At 39.7% G+C, this 26,571-nt stretch overlaps 3 protein-coding genes across 5 annotated transcripts in view; 1 reads left to right on the top strand and 2 right to left on the bottom strand.

The window, feature by feature from the left end:
* mtrr (5-methyltetrahydrofolate-homocysteine methyltransferase reductase) overlaps positions 1 to 4,995 on the bottom strand; it is a 30,284-nt gene extending 25,289 nt beyond the window's left edge. The window contains exons 1-8 of one of the 2 annotated variants that reach the window (XM_076290833.1): positions 4,816 to 4,995; positions 4,525 to 4,587; positions 4,211 to 4,364; positions 3,833 to 3,986; positions 3,628 to 3,745; positions 2,999 to 3,386; positions 2,545 to 2,658; positions 2,232 to 2,385 (exon numbers count right to left, since the gene is read on the bottom strand). In XM_076290833.1, coding sequence (XP_076146948.1) covers positions 2,232 to 2,385; positions 2,545 to 2,658; positions 2,999 to 3,386; positions 3,628 to 3,745; positions 3,833 to 3,986; positions 4,211 to 4,364; positions 4,525 to 4,587; positions 4,816 to 4,853 — 1,183 coding nt within the window. In that variant the 5' untranslated portion in view covers positions 4,854 to 4,995. Of the gene's footprint in view, positions 1 to 2,231; positions 2,386 to 2,544; positions 2,659 to 2,998; positions 3,387 to 3,627; positions 3,746 to 3,832; positions 3,987 to 4,210; positions 4,365 to 4,524 lie in introns of both variants that reach the window. The other variant, XM_076290832.1, reaches the window with a different exon arrangement.
* A 308-nt stretch (positions 4,996 to 5,303) lies between these two features.
* Positions 5,304 to 12,200, top strand: cct5 (chaperonin containing TCP1, subunit 5 (epsilon)). Its single transcript, XM_076290828.1, has 11 exons — positions 5,304 to 5,520; positions 6,191 to 6,251; positions 6,363 to 6,527; positions 6,848 to 7,046; positions 7,318 to 7,510; positions 9,497 to 9,646; positions 9,957 to 10,076; positions 10,254 to 10,439; positions 10,975 to 11,112; positions 11,431 to 11,611; positions 11,925 to 12,200. Exons 1-11 carry the CDS (start codon positions 5,416 to 5,418, stop codon positions 12,050 to 12,052), a joined length of 1,626 nt encoding a protein of 541 aa, XP_076146943.1. The 5' UTR covers positions 5,304 to 5,415; the 3' UTR covers positions 12,053 to 12,200.
* On the bottom strand, positions 11,774 to 14,991 carry cmbl (carboxymethylenebutenolidase homolog (Pseudomonas)). Of its 2 annotated transcripts, none has more exons than XM_076290829.1 (6): positions 14,908 to 14,991; positions 14,208 to 14,422; positions 14,020 to 14,127; positions 13,704 to 13,846; positions 12,777 to 12,868; positions 11,774 to 12,659 (listed from the first exon to the last, which is right to left on the bottom strand). In XM_076290829.1, the coding sequence occupies exons 2-6, from the start codon at positions 14,420 to 14,422 to the stop codon at positions 12,480 to 12,482; spliced, it is 738 nt and encodes a 245-aa protein (XP_076146944.1). In that variant the 5' UTR covers positions 14,908 to 14,991; the 3' UTR covers positions 11,774 to 12,479. The 2 variants fall into 2 exon arrangements, with proteins under 2 accessions (XP_076146944.1, XP_076146945.1); XM_076290830.1 differs by having other exon boundaries at positions 14,208 to 14,409.
* Positions 14,992 to 26,571: the final 11,580 nt, after the last annotated feature.

Raw genomic sequence — 26,571 nt, 5'->3', positions numbered from 1 at the left:
CCACTTTTGCATAAATAATTCTTGAACGGTTTTGGTCAGGGCTGATAATGCAACTGTATTTGACAAAGGACCGATATAGGCTATTTGCTAGTGACAAAATATGAGCTTTCAGTGTGATACTATCTCTTTGTAGATTACTAAAACGTGTTTCATCTGTTCTGGCTATCCCAGCTATTTGGATCTTACTGTATCTCACTCAATGAACAACATCTCAACACTAAATGAATGATGATCCGTAATTGTCATCAGATAGCCTAGTCATATAGGTAGACATTCAGTGTGTTTGAAATAATTAATTCGATAATCTTTGCAGAGGAAAAGTTTTGTGTAAAGGGAATTAAAGGCCTGTCTCATATAGACGCCTGTCTCTAATACTAGCCGGTGCAGTTTGGCGATTTGGGAAAATAAAAGCCCGGGCTATTATTTGGAGTTTTACGGTAGCTTACCCAAACTGAAAGGCGATATACAGTATAGGTAGTGGGAAGCTACGTCAAGGCGGGGACTTTGAAATGGGCGTGTGGGGAAATTTTTCAGTAATTAGACAACACTTTAGCTGTTAAATTGCTACTGGGTGGTTGTTGTCCAATTGGCTACACTTTAAAGAAATGTAGACATTACAAGGATATAAGTTATTTTGGTTTTCTCTTAGATGTGACCTCTAAGGTCAACCTCCCTTGGGAGTCTGGAGTGATTCTCTTGTCCATGACCTCTGAGGTCAACCGCCTTAGAGAGTCTGGAGTAGTACCAGCTTTTCTTTTAATTCGTTTTTTTCTTTATGATGACAGCTCTTTTTTCTTTATTTTGCGTAATCTATCAAGAATACCCTGTTTAGTTCTATAAATAACAGTAAGACTTTGTCTATGACAGACTTGTTGCTCTCATGCTTGCCTAGGATGCTTGTGTGTTTGTAACTTATCTCCGGCGTTGTGAATAAAGCTTTGTACACTACCGTACGGTCGGCTTGCCTGTGCGTTACTTTTTGCCTCTCTGTGGATTAATACTTTATTTTTACCACAGGCGAGACCTCTCTGGTGAAGTTAAAATTGAATATACCAATCACATGCAACCAGTGTTAAAATTCTGATCTATCTATTTCTTTTATTAATTAGCTTCGGCCTGACTTCGCTCGGGCCACAGTGTGCATAGTCATACCTGTCGGCAAGATAGGCTGTCAAACTCGCACCCCTTGTCTCAAAAGAAAACATTTATGGCATTCAACATGTCAAGTACTTGTGCTATTGTTTAAGAACAAGATAATCAAATAATGATTGATGTATGTATATGTTGTCCATATAAAAGTTTACTCAGTAAGTATTTTATAATGCAATAAATGTCTGAGGTTTTGATGACAATAACTAAAATTGCACATGGTTACTCTTTTTTGTAACTACAGTAGAACTATACATGCAGTACTACTCTATATGTACTTGACTATTGAAGGTTCATGATATGCATTTACACTTACATGTATTTGTAGTGTAAAAAATAACCAACTACCGGTACATAACAAAGTGGAGACCAAACCGAGCAGTGGCAAAGACAAAAAACTCGAGGTTTATTAACGAATCCGGGAGTTGATATAGAACGTAGGCCATCCCAGCGTCACAACCGTACCAACTCAAAAACAAAATACAAATTGTCTTGCTTAAATACATTTCTAGTGATTCCCCTTCCGTCGCCTCACTTGAGCTCTCTCTCCGGTCATACCTTGTCTTGTGAGGCGCAAGCATTATGTTAAAGCAAGTAGCACTCTTCAATGATTGCGTTAAAAAAAAACAATGATTAATCGCCCCCCATCATGTGGCGTGACAAAGGTCACGCATGCATGCGATTTGCGTTGGCTTAATCAACAGGCCTTGGGTGGCGATGATCAAAACAAATGTTAAAATACATACACTCTGGAATGTTAAAATACATACACTTTGGAATTTCTCACTACATATTCATTTGGCGGACACGTTTATCCAAAAGCGACTTACAGCAATAGAATAATATTTCAGCTATGACCATTTAAGCATTTTACCATTTAAGGTACAGAACTTGCAATTGCCACTGCATCTGTCAATACTAGTACTAGAGGATAGGAGTGCCTACATATTAAGTACTAGTCAAAGTATGGTAGGAGGAGAAGTGGTAGAAGAGGAGAAGTGGTAGTAGAGGAGGTAGATATGCACTTGTGAACTTAGAGAATTGATTGATCAAAATTGACTTGGTGGATGCAGAATTGTTACCTTTCTTCTTGGTGTCTTTCCTGAGCTCCAGCTGAACGCGGTGATGGCTTTGCTGCTCCAGCCTCAGTGTCTCGAGAAGCTTCAGTACCTCGCTGGCATCATTCGGACACAAGACGTCAAAAGAGTCTCCTGGCTGATAAGGCATGTCCTTCCCCTGCACACACAATGGAACTACATTACATCTCCAAAAATGACAGGAACACACCATGGTAGAAAGAATTTTAATAATAAACAAAATGTTTCTTTGCATGCTTTTAAATAGTGTAAACAAAATGACATTTTGACAAATCTGTAGCTTGCTATAATAACTTACTGAAATGTCCAGCTCTAACATGATGGCTGTTTTGACTGCATCGTCCCGAGTAAGCTGTACTGTCTTTGAAATGGACACTTCTTGATGGTGGTCCAGACGCACTGGGCCAGACAACTGTAGAATGAGAGGAGAGGAAGGACTGTCTGCAAATCAATCTATGAAGGACACTACAAAGTATGATATAGAACAGTGTACTATCAGTCTACTGCATGACATCTTCAATAAAAAACATGCAAATTCTTGATTCTGGAATCCTGAATATTGAGATTACCAGAATAACATGGAAAATGAAAAATGGCTATGGTTATGCTTCATACTGCACAAAAACATTCAAATGAACAGCTGTTCACAACCACCACAATGTTTACACAAAACTCATGTCATCAAGACACATCTACAGGCAGAATGTCTGGACATCCAGCACTGATTACAACAACATGGAAAGACAGACTACCTCTTGGGCAGGTGCATCCTCTAGAGAGACATTGAGAAATGGAGGGGGAAGAGAAGGCACATTCAGCGCGGATTCTGACAGTGGCGGCAGAGACTGTGTCAACGACACTTCCAGCACAACAGGTTTAGGCTCTCCCTTCTCCACCTCAGAAGTGGACTTTGGCACTTCTGATGCCTGGGCTGGCTTGTCCTTGAGTGTTAGAGAGGCTACACCAACATCTAATCCAGATGCCCGTGTGTTCTCCTGGCTCGCAGCAGCAGTAAGATCAGTGGTGTGCAAGCTCCTAGCAGAATCAGTGTCCTGTTGTCCTGGGGTGGCCATCTCTGCTACGGATTTCTTGATTGCCTCCCACACTCCTTCAATCCACGGATCAATGACTATTTCAAGCCTGGCAAGAAACAAAAAGTGGTTGCTATCTGATCTGATTTAAACATCAATTTAGGACATGACTCAAAGACCTTTGTTGTGAGCATTCAGTTGATGGCTATACATGTAGTCTGTAGTGAATGTCCTCACAAAATGTCATATCTTTTGTGAGAACATTTGTAATAAAAAAAAGATCAATTTTAATCCAAAAAGTTCAATTAAATTGTCTAAAGGCAACAGAATGATGACAACAGCCTTCATACCCAACACCATCATCTGCATATCCTGTGGAGTAGAAATGTTTGGCTCCTAGTTCCTCTAGACGGCCATCAATGGTCTTCCCACAGTTACAGAAGTTTGCGTAATTTGTGTCTCCCAAAGCTAAATGGGACAATAGAAGAATCACATACTGTAAATTCATCATATTTATTAAGAAGAGCAAAATAACATCTTTTCATGGTGCCTTACCTAAGACTGCATAGTTAAGATGAGCAAAGTAGTCTCGGGGCAGGTTCTTATTCTTGATTGTTTTCACAAAGGACAAGGCAGTGTCAGGAGGCTCCCCATCTCCAGTTGTAGAAACAATGAAAACCACTGGAGCAGTTTCCTTCTCCAAGTTGTACTGGAAAATTAAATATTACAGAATCATCTGTTTAGTAAGATATTAGTTATCTTAGCATTGAGATAACTATAACTAGATGAATATCTCAATAGTTACAGACAACACAACACAATTCAGCATATCACCTCAATCAAGTTTACGACAAATTTCTCCATTCATTTCTATGCCGTATATCCAACCAAAACCATTTGATGCATTATAATTTCTGATGCTTCAAATGTTACCTTCTCCTTCTTACTCAAACAAAACAAATCAGCTACTAATCCATGTTCTGCTGCCTGATCAGAAAGTTCTTCGGCGATAGCTTGTGCTTGTCCACGCTGAGATCCGTAGAGAAGTACGAACCTACGCTTCACCTCACAAGGCATGACATAGGTCCTGCGAATGAGAGGTGAGGTTGTTCATTTGACAACTTAAGAACCTTGGCTTCGGCCAGTGGCTAGGACACCAATTATCATAGTACTACTATGCCTATTATACTACTGCTACAAACCGTAGATATCAAGGGGTTTTATTAGCGAAGACGATTTCAACTTACCAAGTGAATGCATGCAGCGACCAGGGGGAGTAGTGTATCGTAGACTGTAAAACATGTAATGCGCTGCGATACAAGCAGAACACATGAGTGAGCCCACGAAGGTTCATTGACCGGACATTACATCACATCAGGAAGCTACTGCTAAAACCCAAGAACCATGACCCTAGATGGAAGACCCTGAACTGTTACTAGTGCCCCATTTCTGAAGATCTGCGGATGATGATCGTATAGTGAATATTAAATCATCAGATAAAGAGAATAAATAGTGATGTGGCTTGAAGTGTCCCTGACCTGTCTTTAGAGAAGAGTATTAGATTCGATAACTTCATACAAGAAAGTAAGGTGTGAATGCCTTAGAATCAAGTTCTTCGCTGACACAACGACTGCTTGACTGTCGATGTGTCACCGAAATGTTGCTCAGAAAGCACTGTGTCACTTAAATTAATGTAACCATGTTTCAAAAGTACTACCAGGGCGGTAGTTAAAACAGAGACATTTCTGACAATACACATCCTGTGCACGAATATTATGACAATAAAGCGAGATTTGGTGTATGATAACGCGATATTAGACTATACCATTTCTTCCAGAGTCAGTATGCACAATTTTAATTCAACCCAAAGGCTAGGAGCTGTTACGGTAACATAGTTAGAATATTTAGAAGATTTATTCAATTCGTTTTTTTCCATATTACACAATATAAGTCAAGATGTTCAGAAATAAAGTATAAAACGTCACCGGTCATATTACATGGTTTCGGCCACCCCGCCCCATGATCCTTCCAGAACTCGCCGGCAGATCAGCGAGGCCAGTTCTCTACTGCAGCATCAACTAACAACACTGAAATAATCATTTATACAAGTATTTGGACTGCGTACTTCTCCTGCAAAGATGTCCGCTTTGGGGACTCTCGCATTCGATGAATATGGCCGGCCTTTCATCATTATTAAAGACCAAGATACGAAAACTCGCTTGACGGGCCTGGATGCGCTGAAGGTAGGCTAAGCACAATGACTGGGTATGTTAGCCAGCGTTGCTAACATCACCATGAATGGGTGCATCGGTTTAGCCAATTTGGTAGCATATTAGCTATCAAGATAACGTTAGCCAGCTAACAAACGCAGTCTAATAAAATAAGAACAATCAAAGCATTAACTTAACGCAATGTCCGTAGTTATGCAACTAATCATATCGCGAACAGTGAAGTAGTTGGCATCTTTTCATAATCCTAGGCTAACTCTCATGTGCGTTAATTAACGTTAGCTTGTTGCTGCCGTTTGCCCATGTGCTTAGACCAGAGGAGGATGTAACGTTAGCTAGATGTAGGGGAAATCTCAGAAGATGAATGTGTTGCTGAAAGTAACTAAGAACTGAAGTGGCAGTTGCTTCTGTTTTACGACTACATAGCCTAACATACCCTGTGTGATGGGGCATCTGTTGATATAAATTACATTGACGAAAAGTCACCACTGTGTATTAATGTTAACCTCCAATGGAATGTTACGTTAATGTTATAACATTAACTGATTTCGTGAGAGCCGCTGTTGTGACATGATCATGATTATTGACACAAATTACGTTGTGCTAATTATGAGTAAATCCACTAAAAAATCTACTTTATGTTCTTGTAATCTTCTAATCAAAATTAAATTCGATTTATTTGCAGTCTCACATCATGGCTGCAAAGGCAGTGGCCACAACGCTGAGAACATCATTGGGCCCAAATGGTAATAACTTGCATTCTATCTTAACTTATTTTCTGTCTTTTCCACCCCAGTAAGGTTTTTGCATACCTTAAATATTACATATTTTAAATATTACTCATTTCTGGTTTTCAGGACTTGATAAGATGATGGTTGACAGGGATGGAGAGGTAACAGTAACAAATGATGGTGCCACCATCCTGAGTATGATGGATGTTGATCATCAGATTGCCAAACTCATGGTAGAGCTCTCCAAGTCTCAAGATGATGAAATTGGAGATGGAACCACAGGTGTTGTTGGTAAGTGATAGCAGGACATGTCACTCACCCCCTTTTCTCTCTCCAAGCACAGTCTCAAAGAAGTGCGGTTGCATCAGATTTTGTCCATTATTGTGAATAACGTTGTCTTATGTGTAAAATTCAAGTTACAGGCCTAGTTGTTAGAGTTGATGTACTACTTAAGTAGCCAATTATGCATGGATGTATCAATTCATTGCAAGAAGCTGCTTTGAATGGATTTAAACAAACATCTGGTACAGGTGTGCTCTGCTATGTGCAACAGGTGTCAGTGTCATGTAAGGTTATTACAGGTCTACATTTTATGTTTCTACTTCCTTCAGTACTGGCTGGTGCTCTTCTCGAGGAGGCCGAACAGCTGCTGGATCGCGGCATTCACCCCATTAGGATTGCCGATGGCTACGACCGCGCCGCACAGATTGCCATCGCACAGCTTGACAAGATCAGCGACAGCTTCCCTGTCGACCTCAACAACACAGAGCCCCTCATTCAGACAGCCATGACGACGCTAGGGTCCAAAGTGTGAGTCTGAGCATCCTCAGGTTTACCATCAGAATGTCATGTTTGTAAATTAAATTTGAAAGACATTCTTTGTTCTTGAGTAGATTTTGTAAAGAACTCTCTGAGAGTTTGAGAAATTTGACAGTTTGAGATAATTCAGGATCACACAAGAAATTAGAATGAAACTGTGCTTGGAATGTCCAGTGACAGTTATGCTATCAATTATTCATCCCCAATGAATTACATTATCACAATTTCAATCCATGTAATTTTTTTTCCGTCTATCCATCAGGATTAACCGTTGTCACAGACAGATGGCAGAAATTGCCGTCAATGCTGTCCTGACGGTGGCAGACATGGGAAGGAAAGACGTCGACTTTGAGCTCATCAAGGTGGAGGGCAAAGTCGGAGGCAAGCTGGAAGACACCCAGCTCATCAAGGGCGTGATTGTGGACAAGGAGTTCAGCCACCCTCAGATGCCCAAGGTATACAGGCTGATTCCTGCTGTTTGAGCTTTGCTAATTATCATGGAAAAGTTCTTATAATTTCATACAATTTAGATCCATTACACACAAAGTGAAATATTTCAAGCCTTTTTTTTTTGTTTGTTTTAATATGGATTATGCTTATCTTGATGATGACAGTTACAGCTCATGGAAATCAGAAATTCAGTGTCTCAAAATATTACAATAAAGAATTTTATAATGCAGAAATATCGACCAGGGGCTGTATTCACAAAGAATTTTAAGGCTAAAAGTAGCTCCTAAGTGGCGAATTTAGGAGCAACTCCTAAAAATAATGGGCGTGTCACTCCTAACTTTAGGACTCCTAATTTTTTTCACTAAAAGTAATTCACGAAGCATTTTAGACCTAAAAGTAGCACCTAAGTCTGGGACAGCCTAAAAGAAGTCGAGAGGACTCCTGACTCACTAAGACCTATTCACAAACAGCTTTTTGTGGCATTTCGCGTTGCGATGTTTTGGGTATACGCAACAGGAGCTTCCAATCGCGAGGGAACAATTTTTGCATAGGCATGAAAGGGATGCTATAAGCCACCAACAACAACCAAAACTAGGCTACTCATTGTCAACATGTAAATTAAATGTAACGTTTCATTGTGAATCAAATTAAAAGGTTCTCTTCTTTGCAAACGTAATAATGTTGCAAAGATAGGCCTACGGATTGATGCAGTAGGCTAGGCTATGTTTTATTAGGCTAATAGGCTATTTGTTTTGCCTTACTCTTTATCCATTTAGGCTAGGCCTTTTTATTCAGTTATTCATCATCTTCCGCCCTTCGCACTACTTGTGTAGCGCACGCATTCTCAGGCCTGTCACTCATCATCGTAAGGGAGGTGTTTGGAATCATTCCCGCGTTACAATCATCAGCCAATCAAGGTGGTCACTTCAGTCAAGCTCGTGCATGAGTAATGACGTCATCCATAGCAACGAAGACTCGCTCTTAGTTTAGGAGTTGTCATTTTTCCTTACTAAGAGTAGATCTGAAAGGCTTTGTGAATAGCTTTTAAGAGAAAACTCCTAGCTAAAATCTTTTAGTGCGATTTAGGAGTACTCCTAGTGGTAAGATAAAAGGCTTTGTGAATATGGCCCCTGATCAGCTAATTAAGTCAAAACATGAACAACAAACTTAAAGTATAAAGTATATCTATCTAAAACATCAGCAATGGTTTCCTTAGCCTTTAATCTCAGTCTGGGCAGGTCAATGGACTTTTCCACGATATTCTAATTTTTGAAATGCACCTGTAAGTGGAAAGATTTAGGGCAATATTAAAAATGTAAAAAATCTGCATCCTGAATCCTTTCAGTATGTCTCCACCCATGCAATGCTCCAGATGTAGTCAGTCATTTGTTTCATCAGGTGAATGCATGTTGGCCAACTTCAATGCCGACTGTGTATGATCCTTTAATGGGGACTGTCAGTGCTAGTTCACCATTCTTGCTCACTAAATACAGTGTGCAATATACCTACTTCTAATGAAGAAGTAGTCCTAAGTCTTTTGGTTTGGGAATAAATGAAAGCGGCTGAGGGGGAAAAAAGGGGAAACTGCTATTGGATCCAGTCATTCAGAGGCCAAACTTTAACTACCAAGATTGTATATCTCCTATGGGAATATCTGATGATTACACTTTGCTTCTTGGCAACAAACAAACAAGCTAAACAGCCAGTTAGAGCAACCATTTTTTAGATGGCTCTGACATCAATGCAACACATTAACCAGCCATAAACCAGTCGACAAAGGACCATCAGTAATGGTGGAACAGTGCACACTGCACTGATTAGAGCTACAGATGTTCAACGATCAGCCAGATGTTATCAGATGTCCAACCATCGGGTTTATCGACAGTTCCTATTTTTCAAAAGTCTACATTTTATGTAGTATTTTTGCTTCATGCGAATTTGTTAAACATTTAATTCTGAGCACAGAGCTTATGCTATCTGTCTTTTTCTAGGTCTTAAAGGACACAAAGATTGCCATCCTGACCTGTCCGTTTGAGCCCCCTAAGCCCAAGACCAAGCATAAGCTTGATGTGACCTCTGTGGAGGACTACAGAGCTCTTCAGAAGTACGAGAAGGATAAGTTCAAGGAGATGATCCATCAGGTCAGTGTGAAGAACTTTGATACATTTATAGAAGCGACGCATTTATCAGCAATTGTTGATAAGCACACATTTAATGCAAGCTTTTTACACATTTTTTGTGATGTAGAAATGTGCAGTCATGTGTGTGTGGAATAAGTCACAAATCATAGTCGATCATACATTTCGGTTCATGTTTGTGATTTCGCTCTTAACCTTGGACTAATGCATCATATGAAGCTTTGTGCCAGATATTTTAGAGTGCTGTGTGCAGTCTTTGTATCTTGTGATCTGAATAAATATAGTTATTAACTGTGTCTTACTGATTACTCAGATCAAGAACACTGGGGCCAATCTTGCCATCTGCCAGTGGGGATTTGATGACGAGGCAAACCACTTGCTGCTGCAGAGTGAACTCCCTGCCATCCGCTGGGTGGGCGGACCTGAAATTGAGGTTGGTGGGCCATGGCCCGACATCTAGTATTGTTACAGCGGAACATCCATAATGCTGCTCTCTTTTTTTTAGAATTGTCTTTATAGTTGCTTTTATTTTATTCCCTGCTCTTTGTTTTGTTTTTAATTGTTTGTTTAAAATGTGTGCATATTTTGAACTTGCAATTTTTCTGTCCAGCTCATCGCCATTGCAACCGGTGGGCGTATCGTGCCACGTTTCTCTGAGCTGACCCCAGAGAAGCTGGGCTCCGCTGGCCTTGTCAAGGAGATCTGCTTTGGTACAACCAAAGATAGGATGCTGGTCATCGAGGAGTGCAAAAATTCCAGAGCTGTTACGATTTTCATCCGTGGAGGAAACAAAATGGTAAGAGGGCCAAGTAATGGTGGATATTCTAGTGTTTTTCAAATTATGCGGTCTGCAACGAGGCTGCTGGTCCGTGGTGTCATTATGCCCGCTGCTTATGTCACTTGTCTGCTAAGTTGTGGCATAATTGATCATGAAATCATGCTGAGTAATGGAATGAAACCATTGTAATTGCGTTGGCAATTTTACATTTTAGTGAAGCAGTCCTCTGAAGAGCATGATTTCACTAAAAAACTTTTTGTGAACAATGTTTGCATTGAACACATTGATTGTTTTACTATTGTCTTGTCCGTATGTGTACAACAACTATATAGCTTAACAATGATGATCATTTTATTTATCCATGTATAGATAGATTTCTTGGCCTACCTTTAGGCTTGGGTGGGATACGGGGGAAACATGTGGGTTGGCCCTAAGTCTGACATGACGGCCTCAGGCCAAGAAGTTTGAGTCAGGCTGTTTGTTTTAGATTGATGTGGAGCCCATGTTGTTTGTCTCAGTCACATACTTATGACCAGTTCTGCTATGATTGCAGATTATTGAGGAGGCCAAGCGTGCCCTTCACGATGCCCTGTGCGTAATCCGTAACTTGGTCCGGGATAATCGTATTGTGTATGGTGGTGGTGCTTCAGAGATTGCCTGTTCTCTTGCTGTCAACGAGGCAGCTGATAAGGTAAGGCTAAGCTGTGCACATTGCACATATGTGGGGAACTAAAAAAATGTTTAACGTCTGTTATTGCTGTTGTGTGAAGGGAAGGGGACTTGTACATCTATATTTAAAGAAAACAAAAAATTAATTGCAGTGTAAATTGTCAAGCTCAATTGTCAAGTGTGTATATATTTTTTTTATTTTTTTTTATATTATTTTGTTTCATTTGTCAAGAGGACGTTAAGTTACTGACTCTGGTTATAAATGTTGGTTACTGTTGATTAGCTCACGCTCTATGCTCTTGACATGTTTCACTGAGCACACTGGTTGTTGTGTCTGCAGTGTCCCTCTCTGGAGCAGTACGCCATGAGGGCGTTTGCTGACGCTCTTGAGGTCATTCCCATGGCACTGGCTGAGAACAGTGGCCTGAACCCCATCCAGACTATGACTGAAGTCAGAGCCAAACAAGTGAAGGAGAACAACTCTGCGCTCGGCATCGACTGCCTCAACATGTCTACTAATGGTACGTTTCAGGCAGATGGGTCTTTGAATGTGTGTTGTGTATGAGTCTTTTCATTACATGCGTTAGCTCTCGCATCTTATTTCAACTTCTAATGTTATTTACCGTTTTGGATCTGCCACACGTGTTCAGTTGTGGGGCAGATCGTGGGGGCAAAAAACAAACTTGATGGAATTGGTCAGTTTATTGGCAACATGTACAGTTTTAGTAGCTGTTTGATTTCAGTAAAATTCAGAGCTGCCATGCAGTTTAATATGCATTCTTATTGCTTTACATGTATAGTTTTTCCAATGTGCCCTCTCATTGTTTTGCTCAGACATGAAGCAGCAGCACGTGATCGAGACACTGATTGGTAAGAAGCAGCAGATCTCCCTGGCAACCCAGGTGGTGAAGATGATCCTGAAGATCGATGACATCAGAAACCCGGGCGAGTCTGAGGATTGAGCGCTTTCTCACAAAAATGTGTAGTGAATCACCTTGTGCACTTGTATCGGGAGAAATGTGTCCAGTCTTTCAGTATGTTATTTATCCTTTGATACGTTGCTCTTAACAACTGTAGTGGGACCGAAGTCATTAAAGTCTTCATCTGTCACGTTTCGTACATTTGAATTCTTATTTGTTTCTAACCAGCATGCATAATTAAATTTAATCAACTTAATTATTCCAATGTTCAATAGTCAATATGATGGACTACGTACCATTGTATAGTACAACTTCCAGGTACATTGGACATTGTAAGGATTTAGCATATTTTAGTCATTAAGACTACCACTTTAGTGCACAGCATTTGGTCCTATGAATGAGTCAACTATACATTTGTAATGCATTCGATGCTAACTTGGTCTTGTTAACTTTTATGTGTAGGAAAATTCTACATATACTTTTTCAGCCAGTTTAACATGTCTGTTCTAGCCTCCTGAATGAATGGTTTGTCAGCTGGGTTGATGTCCTCTCTCTTGCGATGCACAAATCCATGTGTCTGTCCAGGGAAAATCTTCACTTGGAAATGAACTGTGCACTTCTCTTGCAAGTGTTCTTCTAGTACCTTCACCTACATTAACACAATTGTAGATAAGGACATTTGAGCCATGGTAAAAGGACTTTTTGTTTTTAGATTTTTGTGGAGACAGTTACTTGAAACAATGAAGTAAACACAGACATGCCCCACCTGATCAAGTGGGATGACCGCATCATTCTCCGCAAAAATGAAAAGAGTGGGACTTTTCAACTGGTATCGGTCCTCTCTCTCTCGGACGATTCCTGTTTTAAAATCATCGTCATCATGCAGATATCTCAGTTAACACAGCTCATGTGCATGAGTGGAACAAAAAGTGTGTGGGTGTGTGACTCCTACAACGTTCTACTTACAACATCAGAACATGATGTTCAGAATCATCTAGACCAGTGGTTCTTAACTGGTCTGGCTTTGGGACCCATAATTTCCCATGTTCATCAAGAAGTGACCCATATATTTTTTTTAGCATTCAAGACAACAGATAAGGTGAGCTACATGCTAAGACATGTTAAGTGCCTGTAGGCCTACATGCTGATGATGTTTGGCATTACATTTGTGAAGTCTTCAACTCCTGATGTAACCTTTCAAAGTAGGCTACAGGTTTGTTTTTGACAGGGGTGCTTGGTTTCCATGTGACATTTTAGTTTTCATGGTCATGCTTTCATGTGCCAGCAATTTACTGCACACCACACACTAGGGTTTCTGTGCCATTTTGTCCTCAATTCCAGTGAATCCATATCCTACTTCAAATATTCAGGGCCATAGCCTACTTGTGTTTACTGCTAAAATTATGTCTAACATGACCTGTCGCATAAACATTGTCTATGTCAGCAACTGACATACGAATTAATATCAAAATAAAGGTCCAATATTAGATATAATAAGGTAGAATTTTAAATGTTTTTAGATTTTTTGAACACAAGCTTCACGACCCACCAGTTAAACACTGATCTAGACCACAAACTAAGAGTTTACCATAGGTGGGGCTATGGTGTTGTCAGGGGCCTCCCATGTGTATTGCATCTAAGATAAACTGCAGAACACTATACAGAATATTTCATGCACATATTGTTGACTTGCCATAGACAGATACTCCAGCTTGGATGTCAGGGTACTGGAGAGCCAAGTAATGTGTTGCGACACCTCCCCAGCAGAAGCCCACTGATCCAATCCTAATTGCTCCACATTGCTCCCTCAGGTATTTCATGATGGCATCAACTTCTCTGAAAGAGGAAGTGGGGTAGTGGTCCTTCAGGGGGTCATTATGTTAAGAACTGCTCTAGACTTAAAAGTAAAGCGAAGTGAGTGAACTGGTTTTAAAACTACCAAATGTTGACCTGTTCAAAAATGGATCTATAACATGTCTGGAGACATTTGCTAGAATACTTTAGCATACTTGTTGATGTTTGTTGGCTTTTTATCCTCGAGCCATTCCTGAAACTTTGACCAGTCATGAGATGGACTCCAAGGCTCTTTACCCAAAAAGAAATCTGGGACAACGGCTCTGAAAGGAAGAAATATCTATCAGTGCAAAGGACATTTAAATAATAGAATCCAGAAATAATGTAATCACTGGAGACTTACATATATCCATTACTGGAAAGCATGTCAGCCATGTATCTTGTGTTGGGTAGTTGCCATCCATAGATATCTTGAATAACAATGACCGCCTTATCTGTTTTGACAGCTGGTTTTACAACATAAACCTTCACGTGCTCAATCTGCATCTCTTGACCCAGTCCCCCATATTCCATCCGGTCTCCTATGTCGCATGGACATGGCTTTTCTTCGTTTGCCATCTAAGATAAATGTTTTGGTACAATGAATTAACAATAGCATTTGTTGTGGTTAATTTATTATTTATTTTCTTACTTTTTTTTCTTATTGTTTTCTTACTCAAATGGCCATTTGTTTCCCCAGTAGGCCTAAAGTGACCAACGTTTTCCCTGTAACCACCCCTTGCAGTACTTCATCACGTGACCTTTTACATAACTTTCAGCTTTGAACTGTTGGTATGAAAATGTCTTTGCACCTTATGGCCTCATTACATCAAACAACTTTGACAAGATTTGGGAAAGATTCTTGAAAGATTGTAGTCTTTTAACTAATGCCCCCCCAGTCAAGCTTTCCTCAAAAGACTACGATCTTTCAAAAATCTTTCCCAAATCTTGTCAAAGTTGTTTGGTATAAGGAGACCATTACATAACTAATTTACAGGCACGTCTTTGGCATGTTAGTTCACATACAACAACGTAGGCTATAAGATGTGCGGCATGCTACTAACCTCTCACTTCGACTTGGATGCTTTTCACTTCTCGATAGCCTGCAGCCTACTTTTCGGTTTGGTTACCGACTGATGAAAGCGAGGAACATGCTTCCAGTTCCCGATTGCAGCTCGCTGCTGTAAATGGTCAGCAAGGTTGACGCCCCTTTAATGAAACACGGAATCATTTTCAAATTCAGTGTTGTAGCTGCCAAGGCGTCCTGATCTATCGAGCACGCATATCAATCTTACAGCTTGCAATCCTTAGCCTACTGGAGCACGTTGTCCCCGCAGTCAGCAACATAGACTATATTAAATCCATACAAGTAAAATGCACCGCTGAGATTCAAAACCACGATCTCCCATGGGATCTCCTAGTCACTATAGGCTAAGCCAGTGGTTCTTAAACTTTTTGTCTGGCGACCCTACAAAAAAGTATGACGAGGTCTGGCGACCCCACTTTCCCCAAACCCATTCTAAGTCCTTACTCAAATACCCCCCTCAAACGTTAGGCTAACAACTAAATCAAGCAAAACCTATGGGGTATACTACGAAGCACGTTAGACATTTAGGCTATGTAGACATAGCGAGGCTTGACAAAGCCTTGACTCAGGGGTATACGTTATAGTCTGAGCGAATTAGGGTTGAAGGTGGAAGTAAATACAGCAAAAGGATATTTGGTATCAATCGAACCGTAATTTCATGTAGATTAAGAATTTCAGGTGCCTACAGCGCAGAAAAAAGATATACAGCTTTGAATGGACCATAATGATTATTGGGCCAAAAACGTATATTATAACATATAGATATTAGCTGATATCTCCCATACTGATAAAAGGATCTTTACCAAACTTGGTGTACTTACTCACCATAAGTTCTTGATTAAAATTAGTAGGTGTTTAATGTCTTGGGGTCAAAGGTCAAGGTCACATGAGGTCATACTTGACATGCAATGTTTGTTTTATACCTCTCAAGCAGATTGAAGGATCCTCATTAAACCCAACACAGTTAATTAAGCCTAAATTAACTGATAAGGCATTAAAGATCATGGGGTCACTGGTAGAGGTTAAAGGTCATGAGGCTATAGCTGGCTGAGGCATAGAATCAACTATCTGAATTGACATTAAAAAAGATTAAGACATTCATTAAAGCAAAACAAACTTTATTTTCTGTATAAAAACAGTTGTTTCAACCTCCACATCGTATTTTAGTATTGTAGTAATAGCCTCTCTGAAATCAGGGGAAATCTAAATAATTTGCTGTTTTAAAAATGCAAACATCTGTGTGAATACCTGTTTTAAAATAACTGTTTTAGTTCATAAATGATATTGGAGTAAAAACAAAGTACCATTACATAACATTCAGTACATCAATAACAACATTGTAGTTCATTTAGACAAGCTGAATAGCAGAAGTTTTAGATTAAATCCAAACCATTTCTGTCAAACTTCTGATAAACATTGTCATCTTGAGCTATTTCCTTCAACTTAAATTATAACGCCAGACAGTAGAAGCGCTTCAGCCTGGTTGGTGCTCACGGAACAGGACGCAGAAGTCAAAAAGGGAGATCCAAGGTCTAACAGGAGCCAAGGAGCAGGACCGGAGCACTCAATGCTTTAACGTGTTTTTATTTGTGCAAACTGACTGAACGTTTCGACGCCCATGCGTCTTCTTCAGAGTCAAAACGCCAGACAATCGATGTAAATGTCTATCTTGATAGAATAGTGTTAGAAATAAAAACTACCCTTGCATCGCATTGCAATAGTTATACTTTGTTCCCTGAAGTTGGTAGTAGGTATATAAGCAACGGCAGCAGTGGACTGATATTACCTAGGATTGTACTAGGTATTATGGTGGGTTTTCAGGATGTGAAGAGATGTAATCATGGGTTTCATAAGGGTTTATACTATTGCATGGGTTTTCATGTTTTAGAAGAATGTAGTCATGAGTGTCATAAGTCTTAATGCCACTGCATTTGCTGTGAGCAGTGTGAGGTCATTGTATCTTGTGTAGGCCAGACCGACTGTCAGCGGAGTGGGGTGAGTGGAAAAGTACTGGGGGTACCAGGATGAGAGGATCTCCTCCTTATATGGTTAAGGGAGAGGGGGTGTTATCAAGCTGGTGAGGACTGGACAGGACAGGGATGAGGAGGCCACTGTGCCTGTCTAGCTAGGAAAAGAATAAGATAAGAAGGCCTTATTTCACCAAACTGGAAGGAAACAGAAAAACTTAGGGTTACACTATTTTACATATGTTACCTATGCTTTACATAGGTTTGCATATCGTTTTATGCATGATGGGAAGATGGTTTCCACCAATGTAAGCGACCCTGCTTGGTACTGATTGGTGAAGGGTGTTGAGGGAGAGGGGGTGTTATCAAGCTGGTGAGGACTGGGCAGGACAGGGATGAGGAGGCCACTGTGCCTTATGAGTTAGGGCCTGTCCAGCTAGGAAGAGAATAAGATAAGAAAGGCCTTATTTCACCAAACTGGAAGGAACCAGAAAAACTTAGGGTTACACTATTTTACATATGTTATCTATGCATTACATAGGATGCATGATGGGAAGATGGTTTCCACCAATGTAAGCGACCCTGCTTGATACTAATTGGTGAAGGGTGTTGATGGAGATGGCGTGAGAGGGTGGCACTTCTCAAGGGCTGAGGAGTATAAAATATAGTGTATAGCCATCCGTAGGGGAGATCTTGTCGGGGGCCCCAGCTGATGACATCTCCTCCCTATTGCTTTGATGGTTGGTCTGGACTTTGGTTGGGCTGTACTATCATTGCAATACGGTGAATAAAGATCAACAGTCTTCGGAAAATCTTCTATCTACATTGTCTCCTTCGGACGCCTTGTTCCAGAGTGCTAAATTACTAAATAGTCATGTGGTAATTGTTAATTGGATTTGGAAGTGGACATTTTCTAGCCTGGAAAATCCAGACCCTGGTAATCTCAAAAGATTAAGGGTCTGGCCACGAACAATGTATTGGCCCAACTCGAGCGGCGGCACCAAGCATGCATTTGAAAATCTCACTGCAAGCAATTGGATAACACTAGACCAATGTTTACTCTGAATGATTCCGGACTTCGACACAATTGGATAACACTATGACCAATGTTTACTGACCTCCAACGTTGCAGCGTTGTCGTCATCAATTTAGCTCGCCTCTGGCCCGCATATATCAAATACGCCGATTTGATTGGCTCCCCGTGATGCAAGGGGTAAAAGTAACGTGCATCAATGCTCATTCCATTGTGCTCTCGCGAGAACTCTGGATTTCCAGGGTAGACATTTTCCACGACAGTATCCTGATTGGAGTGCGCTTGTCTGTTTACTTTTCGACGCAGTACTACTAACCGCTGCTAAAAAAATAGTCCCTTAAAATGTTATGCGATCATTGAAATGCAAGGATAGAATAATGTTAGAAATAAAATGATCAACACAGACATTTACATTGAGTCTGCCGTTAGAATTTATTTGTCTGCCGTTATAATGTATTTGCCTGGGTGTACTGTGGAGTGGGTAAGACTGTTTTTAGTGGCAGGCTGACACATACTGATGACTTGCGCTAGCTTAGCACCTGCGAACTCTGCAACTATAAGGACTGGATCAAACGTGTTGAAAACGGTCTCCACTGATTAATATCACACATGCTAACTTGGAAATGAGGTCCTATGTCCAAAATCCTGAACCACCCCTTTAAAAATGTGTTGTTGCCTATAGCAATGCTATAGTAAATCAGCTTTTGCAAGCCAGTGCTACAAGATGACAGCTCACCTCCACATTGGCAGATAACACAAAGATCTGCGCATATGCCAGGTTCCTCTTGAAGTGCTGTCTCATCATCCATTGCAAATAACAGACATGCCACATTACTAACATCAAAACTGGAAGACAATGCTGTCTTCAGGGTCACAGAAATTACCAGGAGAAAGTGGACCTTGTCCACGAAGGGAAAAATAGCAAGGGCCACAGTTAACAGTCATACTAACGTATGGAAAGTCACAACAGCACAGAAAGCTATAATTTACAGCTGGAAGTAGCACTGCTTGTACTGTGGAAAGGACTGCAAGGGCAATATTGAAAGAGATATTGGTCAGGTCATGACTATGCTAGTGGACGTATTTCACTGTTACTGTATGTAACTGCTAAGCACATTTGCCTAGTAATTGCAATCAGATTATTGATTCTTATATACAAAGAAGGGGTATTAAACTCATTGTGCTGTAGATAGGGACTCCCCATGTCAAAAACAACCAAGTCTATGTTGTGCAACATAAAAAAAAGAAATCACTATATTTACAGTAATTGAATTGAACATGGCATGTTGATTAGCATGTCTCCACCGTCTATAACATTGTATGTCAGGGGATAAAACTGACCTTAACCTTTGACCCCATGGCCCTGAGTCCCTAAGTTCATCTAACTTGTATAGACAATAAATGTACTAGAGTTAATGAAGATCCAACAGTCTGCTTTGGAGATATGAACCAAATACTGCATGTGAGTTATTTGTGTGACCCCTTGTAACCTTGACCTTTGACCTCAAGACCTAAATTGTCTTGCCAGTTCTTTGACAACTTATAGTGGGAAAGTAGACCAAGTTTGATGAATATCTTTCAATTGGCTTAAGAGATATCAGCTATAATATCAAGATGTACTAACATAAGTTTTTGGCCCAAAAATCATTGTGCCATGCTCCATTCAAAGCCCTATATATTTTTTTCGGTACAAATCTGCGCTGTAGGCACCACAAATTCTTAATCTACAGAAAATTATGATTCAAATGATACCAAATATGCTTTTGCTGTATTTACTTTCACCTTTGACCCTTTTCTAGGCTAATTCGCTCAGACTATTAAGTGATACTGTTTTGTTATGTGTACAATATATTTGTCAAACTAGGCTTTCAGCTCAGATCTGTGCGCGTTCTCGGTGTTGGGATGACTTTGGCCAATCGTGTAACATGGAGACGCACAAGACCGCCTCTATTTAAAAACAATTACTTCGAGCTCCAAAATGTTAGTAGAGGCGCGGAGCTCCACCTGTAAGATATATGACAGAATCCTACACGTGAGATAACTTCGTTTTTAAGACAATTGATTGGTCAGTGTGCGGTAGATTACACGATTTGAGCTATAATTTAGCACATAACCTCCTCCCGACCAGGTTTGGTTGACAGCATAAGATACCATGGTGATATAGCGACACTAAAACAGATCCACTTTCGTGTCACAGCATAGCCTGGCTTTGAGCGCAACATACCTCGCTAACCCACTAATCGAGATTCGTAGTACACCCCACTAGAAAGCAAAGTCATTTGTTTTATTTACTCCATATGCACAAGAACCGAAAAAAAAAACAATCACGATTAAACAAGTGTAGGCTGCCGCCATATCAGTGGGGTGTACTACGAATAATGCTATAATTTGTTAGTCTAGCTAGGACTACATTATCATTCCTGTCAACCCTCCTGTTTTTCCCTGGGAGTCGCCAGGCTACCAATACTCTAGAAAAATCCAAACAGTGCTATCCCAGTTTTGAGTGACAATGTAAAGAATTATAAACCAAATATGCAAATTGTCCAGAACAGTTAATTATTATTTTGACAACAAATAAAATGTGCAAAAGGGCGTTTTGCCCCAGCGGTGGGGTAAAATACCCCCACCCTGTCAAAGCAATGCCCCTCATGCATTAAAGGTTGTATCAGCGATTTCAGGCCCAAAAATGGGCCAAACATAAATGATCGCATTCATAATCTTTCCTAACGATCCGCTAGCTGCCTGCCCCATAAGCAGGCCGTCAAAAAACGTGTCTCTGTAGGCAGCCTCCGAGATCTGTACACAAAAAGAATTGCTACCAACAAGAGTTGGCAACCCCTCAAAAGCAAAACAAAGTGTGTCAACCAATAACCGACGAGATGCGCGTTTTAGAGGGAGAGCAGATAGCTAACAAACGTTCAGAAAAAGTCCTGTTGGCAAATTTGAGGAAAAGTCGGTAAAGGGGCTATTTCACACAATTTGAGGGTGCTGAATTCAAATATTTTGTTTACCAAGCTCAATTTTGAGTTTTAAGCTTGCTAATTAGCATCATTTGCATAATTCACATACTTTTTGGTTTTGCTATCAGATATCATAGGAATTGCAGAAAATAAGGCATTCATATACTCTTTATGTATCAGATATGTTGTGGGACAGGACAGGAATTACCCCAATGACCCTCAAGTAGCAAATGAAAATAAGCTAAAATTAAAATATAAATTGAAATAATAGCTAAAATTCAGTATGACGGTTAGAAGCAAAATAGATTCCTTGATAATAAATTGATAGAATAGTAGGTGACTGCTCATTTTTCTGTAGAAAGTACTTTGTCACTAACTATTATGAACAGTTGTCAGTCTTTACAGAGGATTTACACTGTATTTTTTTTACTGTAAAGGCGACTGTGCTTGTCTAGTTAAAACATCTCACTGGTGCTCTTTCCTATCATTCAAATCCCAGCCATGCAAAAAAATGGAAGAGTGTGCATGTTTGAGGGTTGCCGAAGAGTGCTATGGAGATTGCATTATTTGCAAATAAAAATAAAATTTAGACAAGATATCCTTTATAGTGCAACAAAAAGAAACATTCTCCAGTGCATCATTACTGCATATGATGCTGAAAGGGAAGTGGACCTAGGACAAATCCTCAGCTATGAACTGATTAATGTCCCTGTACTGTAGCTATTGCAGATAGCGATGGTTATTTGTGAAGTGGAAATAAGTCATCCTCACTCAAGTGCTGTCTAGCAATGTGGAATGTCCAGTAGTGATCACTACAAAAACTGCTCATTCAACATGGTAATAGATGCTCAAGATCTAGTTATGTCTTTAGGACACCCATCTGACTGCAGCACATTTAAGAAGTATGCAGGAAAGTTTGTAAGAAACGTTTGTATTGTTATTTGGTATTTGTTATGTGGTAGCAAATGATGTTGACTATCAAAGAAATAGACCTAATGTAGGAATGCACATAGATATTGCAACAGATATGCTCAGGCCAATCCAAACTTTTCTCATCTGTTGTTCCTCGTTGGTGGAACACACTGCCAGTTCCTACAAGGGCAGGGTCATCCCTCTCCATTTTCAAAAAACTCCTGAAGACCCAGCTCTTTAGAGAACATCTCCTCTCATAGCACCACTTACAACAAGTCTTGCTGATCCTAGCACTTACCATCCATCTTGAACTCACACTCAACTGTTTAAAAACAGCACTCAATGATGCACTTATCTTACTGTACTGTACTGTACCGTTTTTAAATTGTCCTAAAATTGTTGAGAGAATTGCTTTAAAACTTAACTGTTACCATGTTGTTAGTCGCTTTGGTTAAAAATGCGTCAGCCAAATGTAATGTAATGTAATGTAATAATGGTGTAGGCCTATCTGATTAAGACCCAAAGAGTGGTTGAAACATACTTATTAAATTACACTGGAGCAAAGAAGACCATCATCACTTTTTTCCCTTTGCAACTGTCAAAGAAATCCCATAAAAACAGGAAGGCCTAGGGTAGCCTACATCAGATGGCCTAAAGATTAGGCTCTTCTGCATAGCATTAAGTGATTTGCATGCAGTAATTTGAACATTGACCATGATCTAGCCTACTTTGGCTATTTAAAGGTAATTTATTGCCAAAACATCACACAATATAAATGAGCTATAACAATAAAGGACTTAATCACACACAAACTACTATTTTATCTGACTACAAAAATAATAATTATGTAGGAAGTTTAGAAGTTTGAAACCCAAAATTGACCAAAAGTGCACCAAATTCAACACAAATGACTCAATACACTTGGAGGAGGCCTGCGTCCTTTCTTTTCCAGATATTTTAGGGTTTCGATATCGCTTCAGTATCGAGTATCAAGATATTTATGGCAGATATTGTATCGAAGTCATCATTTTGGTATCATGACAACACTATGCCAGAGCCACTCTGTTTTCTAGATGTTGAGGATCGGAGGCTCTAGCACCAACAAGTGATGCTGCTCAATGGCATATTAGAAGAGCACATTATCAAGCTCTAGTATGGAGGCAAGCACACATACCAAATCCAGTGTTACTAGAAGTAAAATGTTTTTTACTTGACGGTTGTTGCTGACGGTATGCTGTTCTGCATTAGGCTTATTCCCGCTATCTAAGTTCATATGTACTGTAGGATATATTCTGAGTTGAAGGTTTCTGTGCAATTTGTTATTGTGATGAAATGCATTAAACACCACGAGTGACTCATTAGAATTCCAGAGTCAGACAGTAACGGAGTACATTTACTTGAGTACAGTAGTTGAGTACAATTTTGAGGGATCTGTACTTTACTCGAGTATCATTTTTGGGGAGTACTAATGACTTTACTCAAGTACATTTGAGAGGCAAATATTGTACTCTCTACTACACTACATTTCTATCCATAACCGTGAGTACCCGTTACTACTTCTAAAAAAAAAGGAAAAAAGAAAAATCTCGGAAACCCTCAAATTGTTGTTTCCCTCTCAAACGTGATTGGATTGTGCAGGCGCCACTGATTGGGACAGCCTATCAGCAATCACCTTCAGCTTTCCGGCAAAGTCAACTCCATGGTCAGATTTAGATAATAGACGAAACCATGGACGAAACAATGGATGAAGACGCAGCAGGTCCATCCCGGGAATGTGTCAACCTGTGGCCCCACCTCGCCAGACTGTTTCAATTTTCTGAACAAGTTAATGATAGTTTTTGCTTCATAGTATTTTGTATTTGAAATACGTATTTTAAATACATGTATTACAAATACTGTCCACCCCTGGCAACATGGTAAAAAGATGAAACTGACTTGATTTTACTTCCAATTCCTTTTACATTCTCCAAGGTATTAACATTAACATTTTTCATAACTCCATGTAGGACGTTTCTGTACATAAATGTAAGCACTGTGGCAGTAGTAATGCAATATTTAGAAAATGTAGGCTACTCTTGTACTCTTGATACTCAAGTACTTTTAAAAACAAGTACTTCAGTACTTTAACTTAAGTAGACATCTGACTGTTGTACTTTTACTTGTACTTGAGTAAAATTTAGCAAAGGGTATCTTTTACTTTTACTCAAGTAATGAAGTTGTGTACTCTGTCCGCCTCTGTAGAATTCTGATTAGAATTTCCGAGTTTATTACATGTTAACTGTAATCATGTTCCCATTAAATACGTTAATAAACTATAGTATGGCTTCTTTAATGCTCAAACATTTATTTAGAGAACACTTTTATTTGGTTTTAGTGATTACTTTTGAAATCAACCCAATTTAGGGAAAAATAAGCAAAAATAATCGCTATTTTATGTTAAAATGCTGATTATGCAGCTTAGAACTCAGAATTGAGCTTGGTAAACAAAATATTCGGAATCAGCACCCTCAAATTAGGTAAGAAGGGCGGTTTACCAACTTTTCCTCAAATTTGCCATCAGAAGTTCTCTTCTGTGAAGCTGCTCTCCCTCTATTTAGGAGAGTTTTAATTGCACAGGAGGGAGGAGGGAGTAGCAAGCTAGCTCAATGTTTTGTTTGAACATCAACAGAAGTGACGTCCCCGCTATCACTGATACAACCTTTAATAGCAAAATCAAAAGTAAATAACTAAAGTAAACAAAATCTATTGTGGAGCAATAACATATAATCAATAAATTCATAACAACTATATTTGATCAATATATTGACAATAGCCAACTATTTTTTAGCGACTATTGCCTAACTATTGCCTAACACTTGCCTAAAAATTCTTCCATTGTCGACATGGTGCATTAAAATAATAACAGCAACACTCATCTAGTGATTAGTTTGTGAAATATAGGAAGGGGGGGGGCATTTTTACCCCACTCTACCCTAACAAATGGATGTATTTACCCAAAAAGAATGGGACAATCTGCCTGGCGTGTATGTGTATTTGAATGCAGTAATGCAATTCGTTCATTACTTCCTGACACTGAAGCCGTCGGCCCGCCGGCCCACAGTTGCAAGGGTGGTTTTTCCCCTCACAGGCGCTAGGGGGAAGCGAGACGGCCACCATTCAACCCGAAAAAAGTCATATAACCATTCCAATGACTCTGAAGCTGTTAAATGAAGGTAAATTAAGCTAAAAAACTTGCATATTAAGCTAAAAAACCTGCAAATTTGAACCCATGATCTTTTTCTCCATGACGAATCGAACAACCCCTCAAGAGCTAGATTCATAGGCTAGATAACGTTGGTCGAAGGAGTAACGAGTTTGGCCTATACATCCTTTGGTTGGTTGGTCACTAGCACTGGGTTCACCCAATTTGCGTACTTCTGTACTTATTATACCTAATTTTAATGCATAAGTACGTGCACTGTGTTGGTACCCGGATGGTGCACTCATAATGGTCAGAAAGTAGTGTGGATCGCTGGACACTTTTCTTTCAGTGGAAAACAGACATACCAGCAAGTTATAACATTAAAGGTACACTATGCAAGATTTTCACCTTTACGAAGCCAATTTGATGGTAAACAAACTTGTAATAGGCAAATCGTTCACCTAGCATAACTATACAACATAGACGTAACGAGTCCCTACCAAGAAAACCAGCCATGCAACTTCCAAGAACGGTGGCCCGCCAAATCTCGCGAGAATCGTGAAACGAGCCCGTCTCCCTTATTAGACCTTATGAGAAAAAGTTTTTCTACCGCTCTGCTCTGATATAGCTCTTTGGAGGTCGTTTTTGCCTGTTGTTAATCTTTCACCTCCACAACAAAACCAATTACATTGTGCACAGGGGGGATAATTTGCGAGAAGTTTGCTATTTACAATAGCAGAGTAACATAAATACATCGCGACCTTAGATAAAGCTCTTGAATAGAGGACACCAGTAATGTTGCGATCGTCATTTCATGTTAAGTGCACAGAGTTGGTGTTCGACACTAGCCTATACCCTGTTGAAATTCACATACTGAATACTGTGCAAGTACATAGTGCACTGTATTCACGTTATTCATTCTATGTTTACAAATCTAAAGCATTTTCACCGCCAAATTGGATAATCAATTACCTCACACAAACACACACATAAACACTTGCAAAGCAAACACTCCCACAGAAACAAGCACACACATTGTACACACACACTGTAAGTACACATATAGCCTATAGGCCTACTCAAACCATACACATTAATTAAGTACATTTACTGTCCGGCTCTGCACTAACCTCTCAACCTCACAGTTCCACGTCGATGCTTCCTACTTCTCAATGTACTTATCGGTTTGGTTACCGATTGAATGAAAGCGAGGAACATGCCTCTCAGTTTAAATGTTTGGCAAGGTTGATGCCTTGATTACACTGAATCATATCTATGTTGAAGGTGTCCTTATCAATTAAATTCATTGTGCTTTGTTGGCATGACTGCATTCAATTCACTGTGCTTTGTTGGCATGACTGTGCATTCAATTCAGTGTGCTATTGGCATGATTGTGTATGAACAATATTGCCAAAGCATTACAAAGAGTAAAATAAATAATAGAAGCAATAATGGTCATGTTAATAATAGTAATAATAACATATGATTATCAATAATAATAATAATAATAATAATGATGATGATGAAAAAAGCCAAAGAATTCACAAAGAATTAAATAAATTGATGATGAAAGGCTAAAACAAACATG

Source organism: Alosa pseudoharengus, unplaced genomic scaffold, assembly GCF_046254945.1.
Source record: "Alosa pseudoharengus isolate Yale_2024_CS ecotype anadromous, Long Island Sound unplaced genomic scaffold, YU_APseudo_1.1 YU_APseudo_1.1_scf_18, whole genome shotgun sequence".
Lineage (NCBI taxonomy): Eukaryota > Metazoa > Chordata > Actinopteri > Clupeiformes > Clupeidae > Alosa > Alosa pseudoharengus.
The sequence above is the reverse complement of the archived record's forward strand: the minus strand, read 5'-3'. Positions and strand labels throughout refer to the sequence as shown.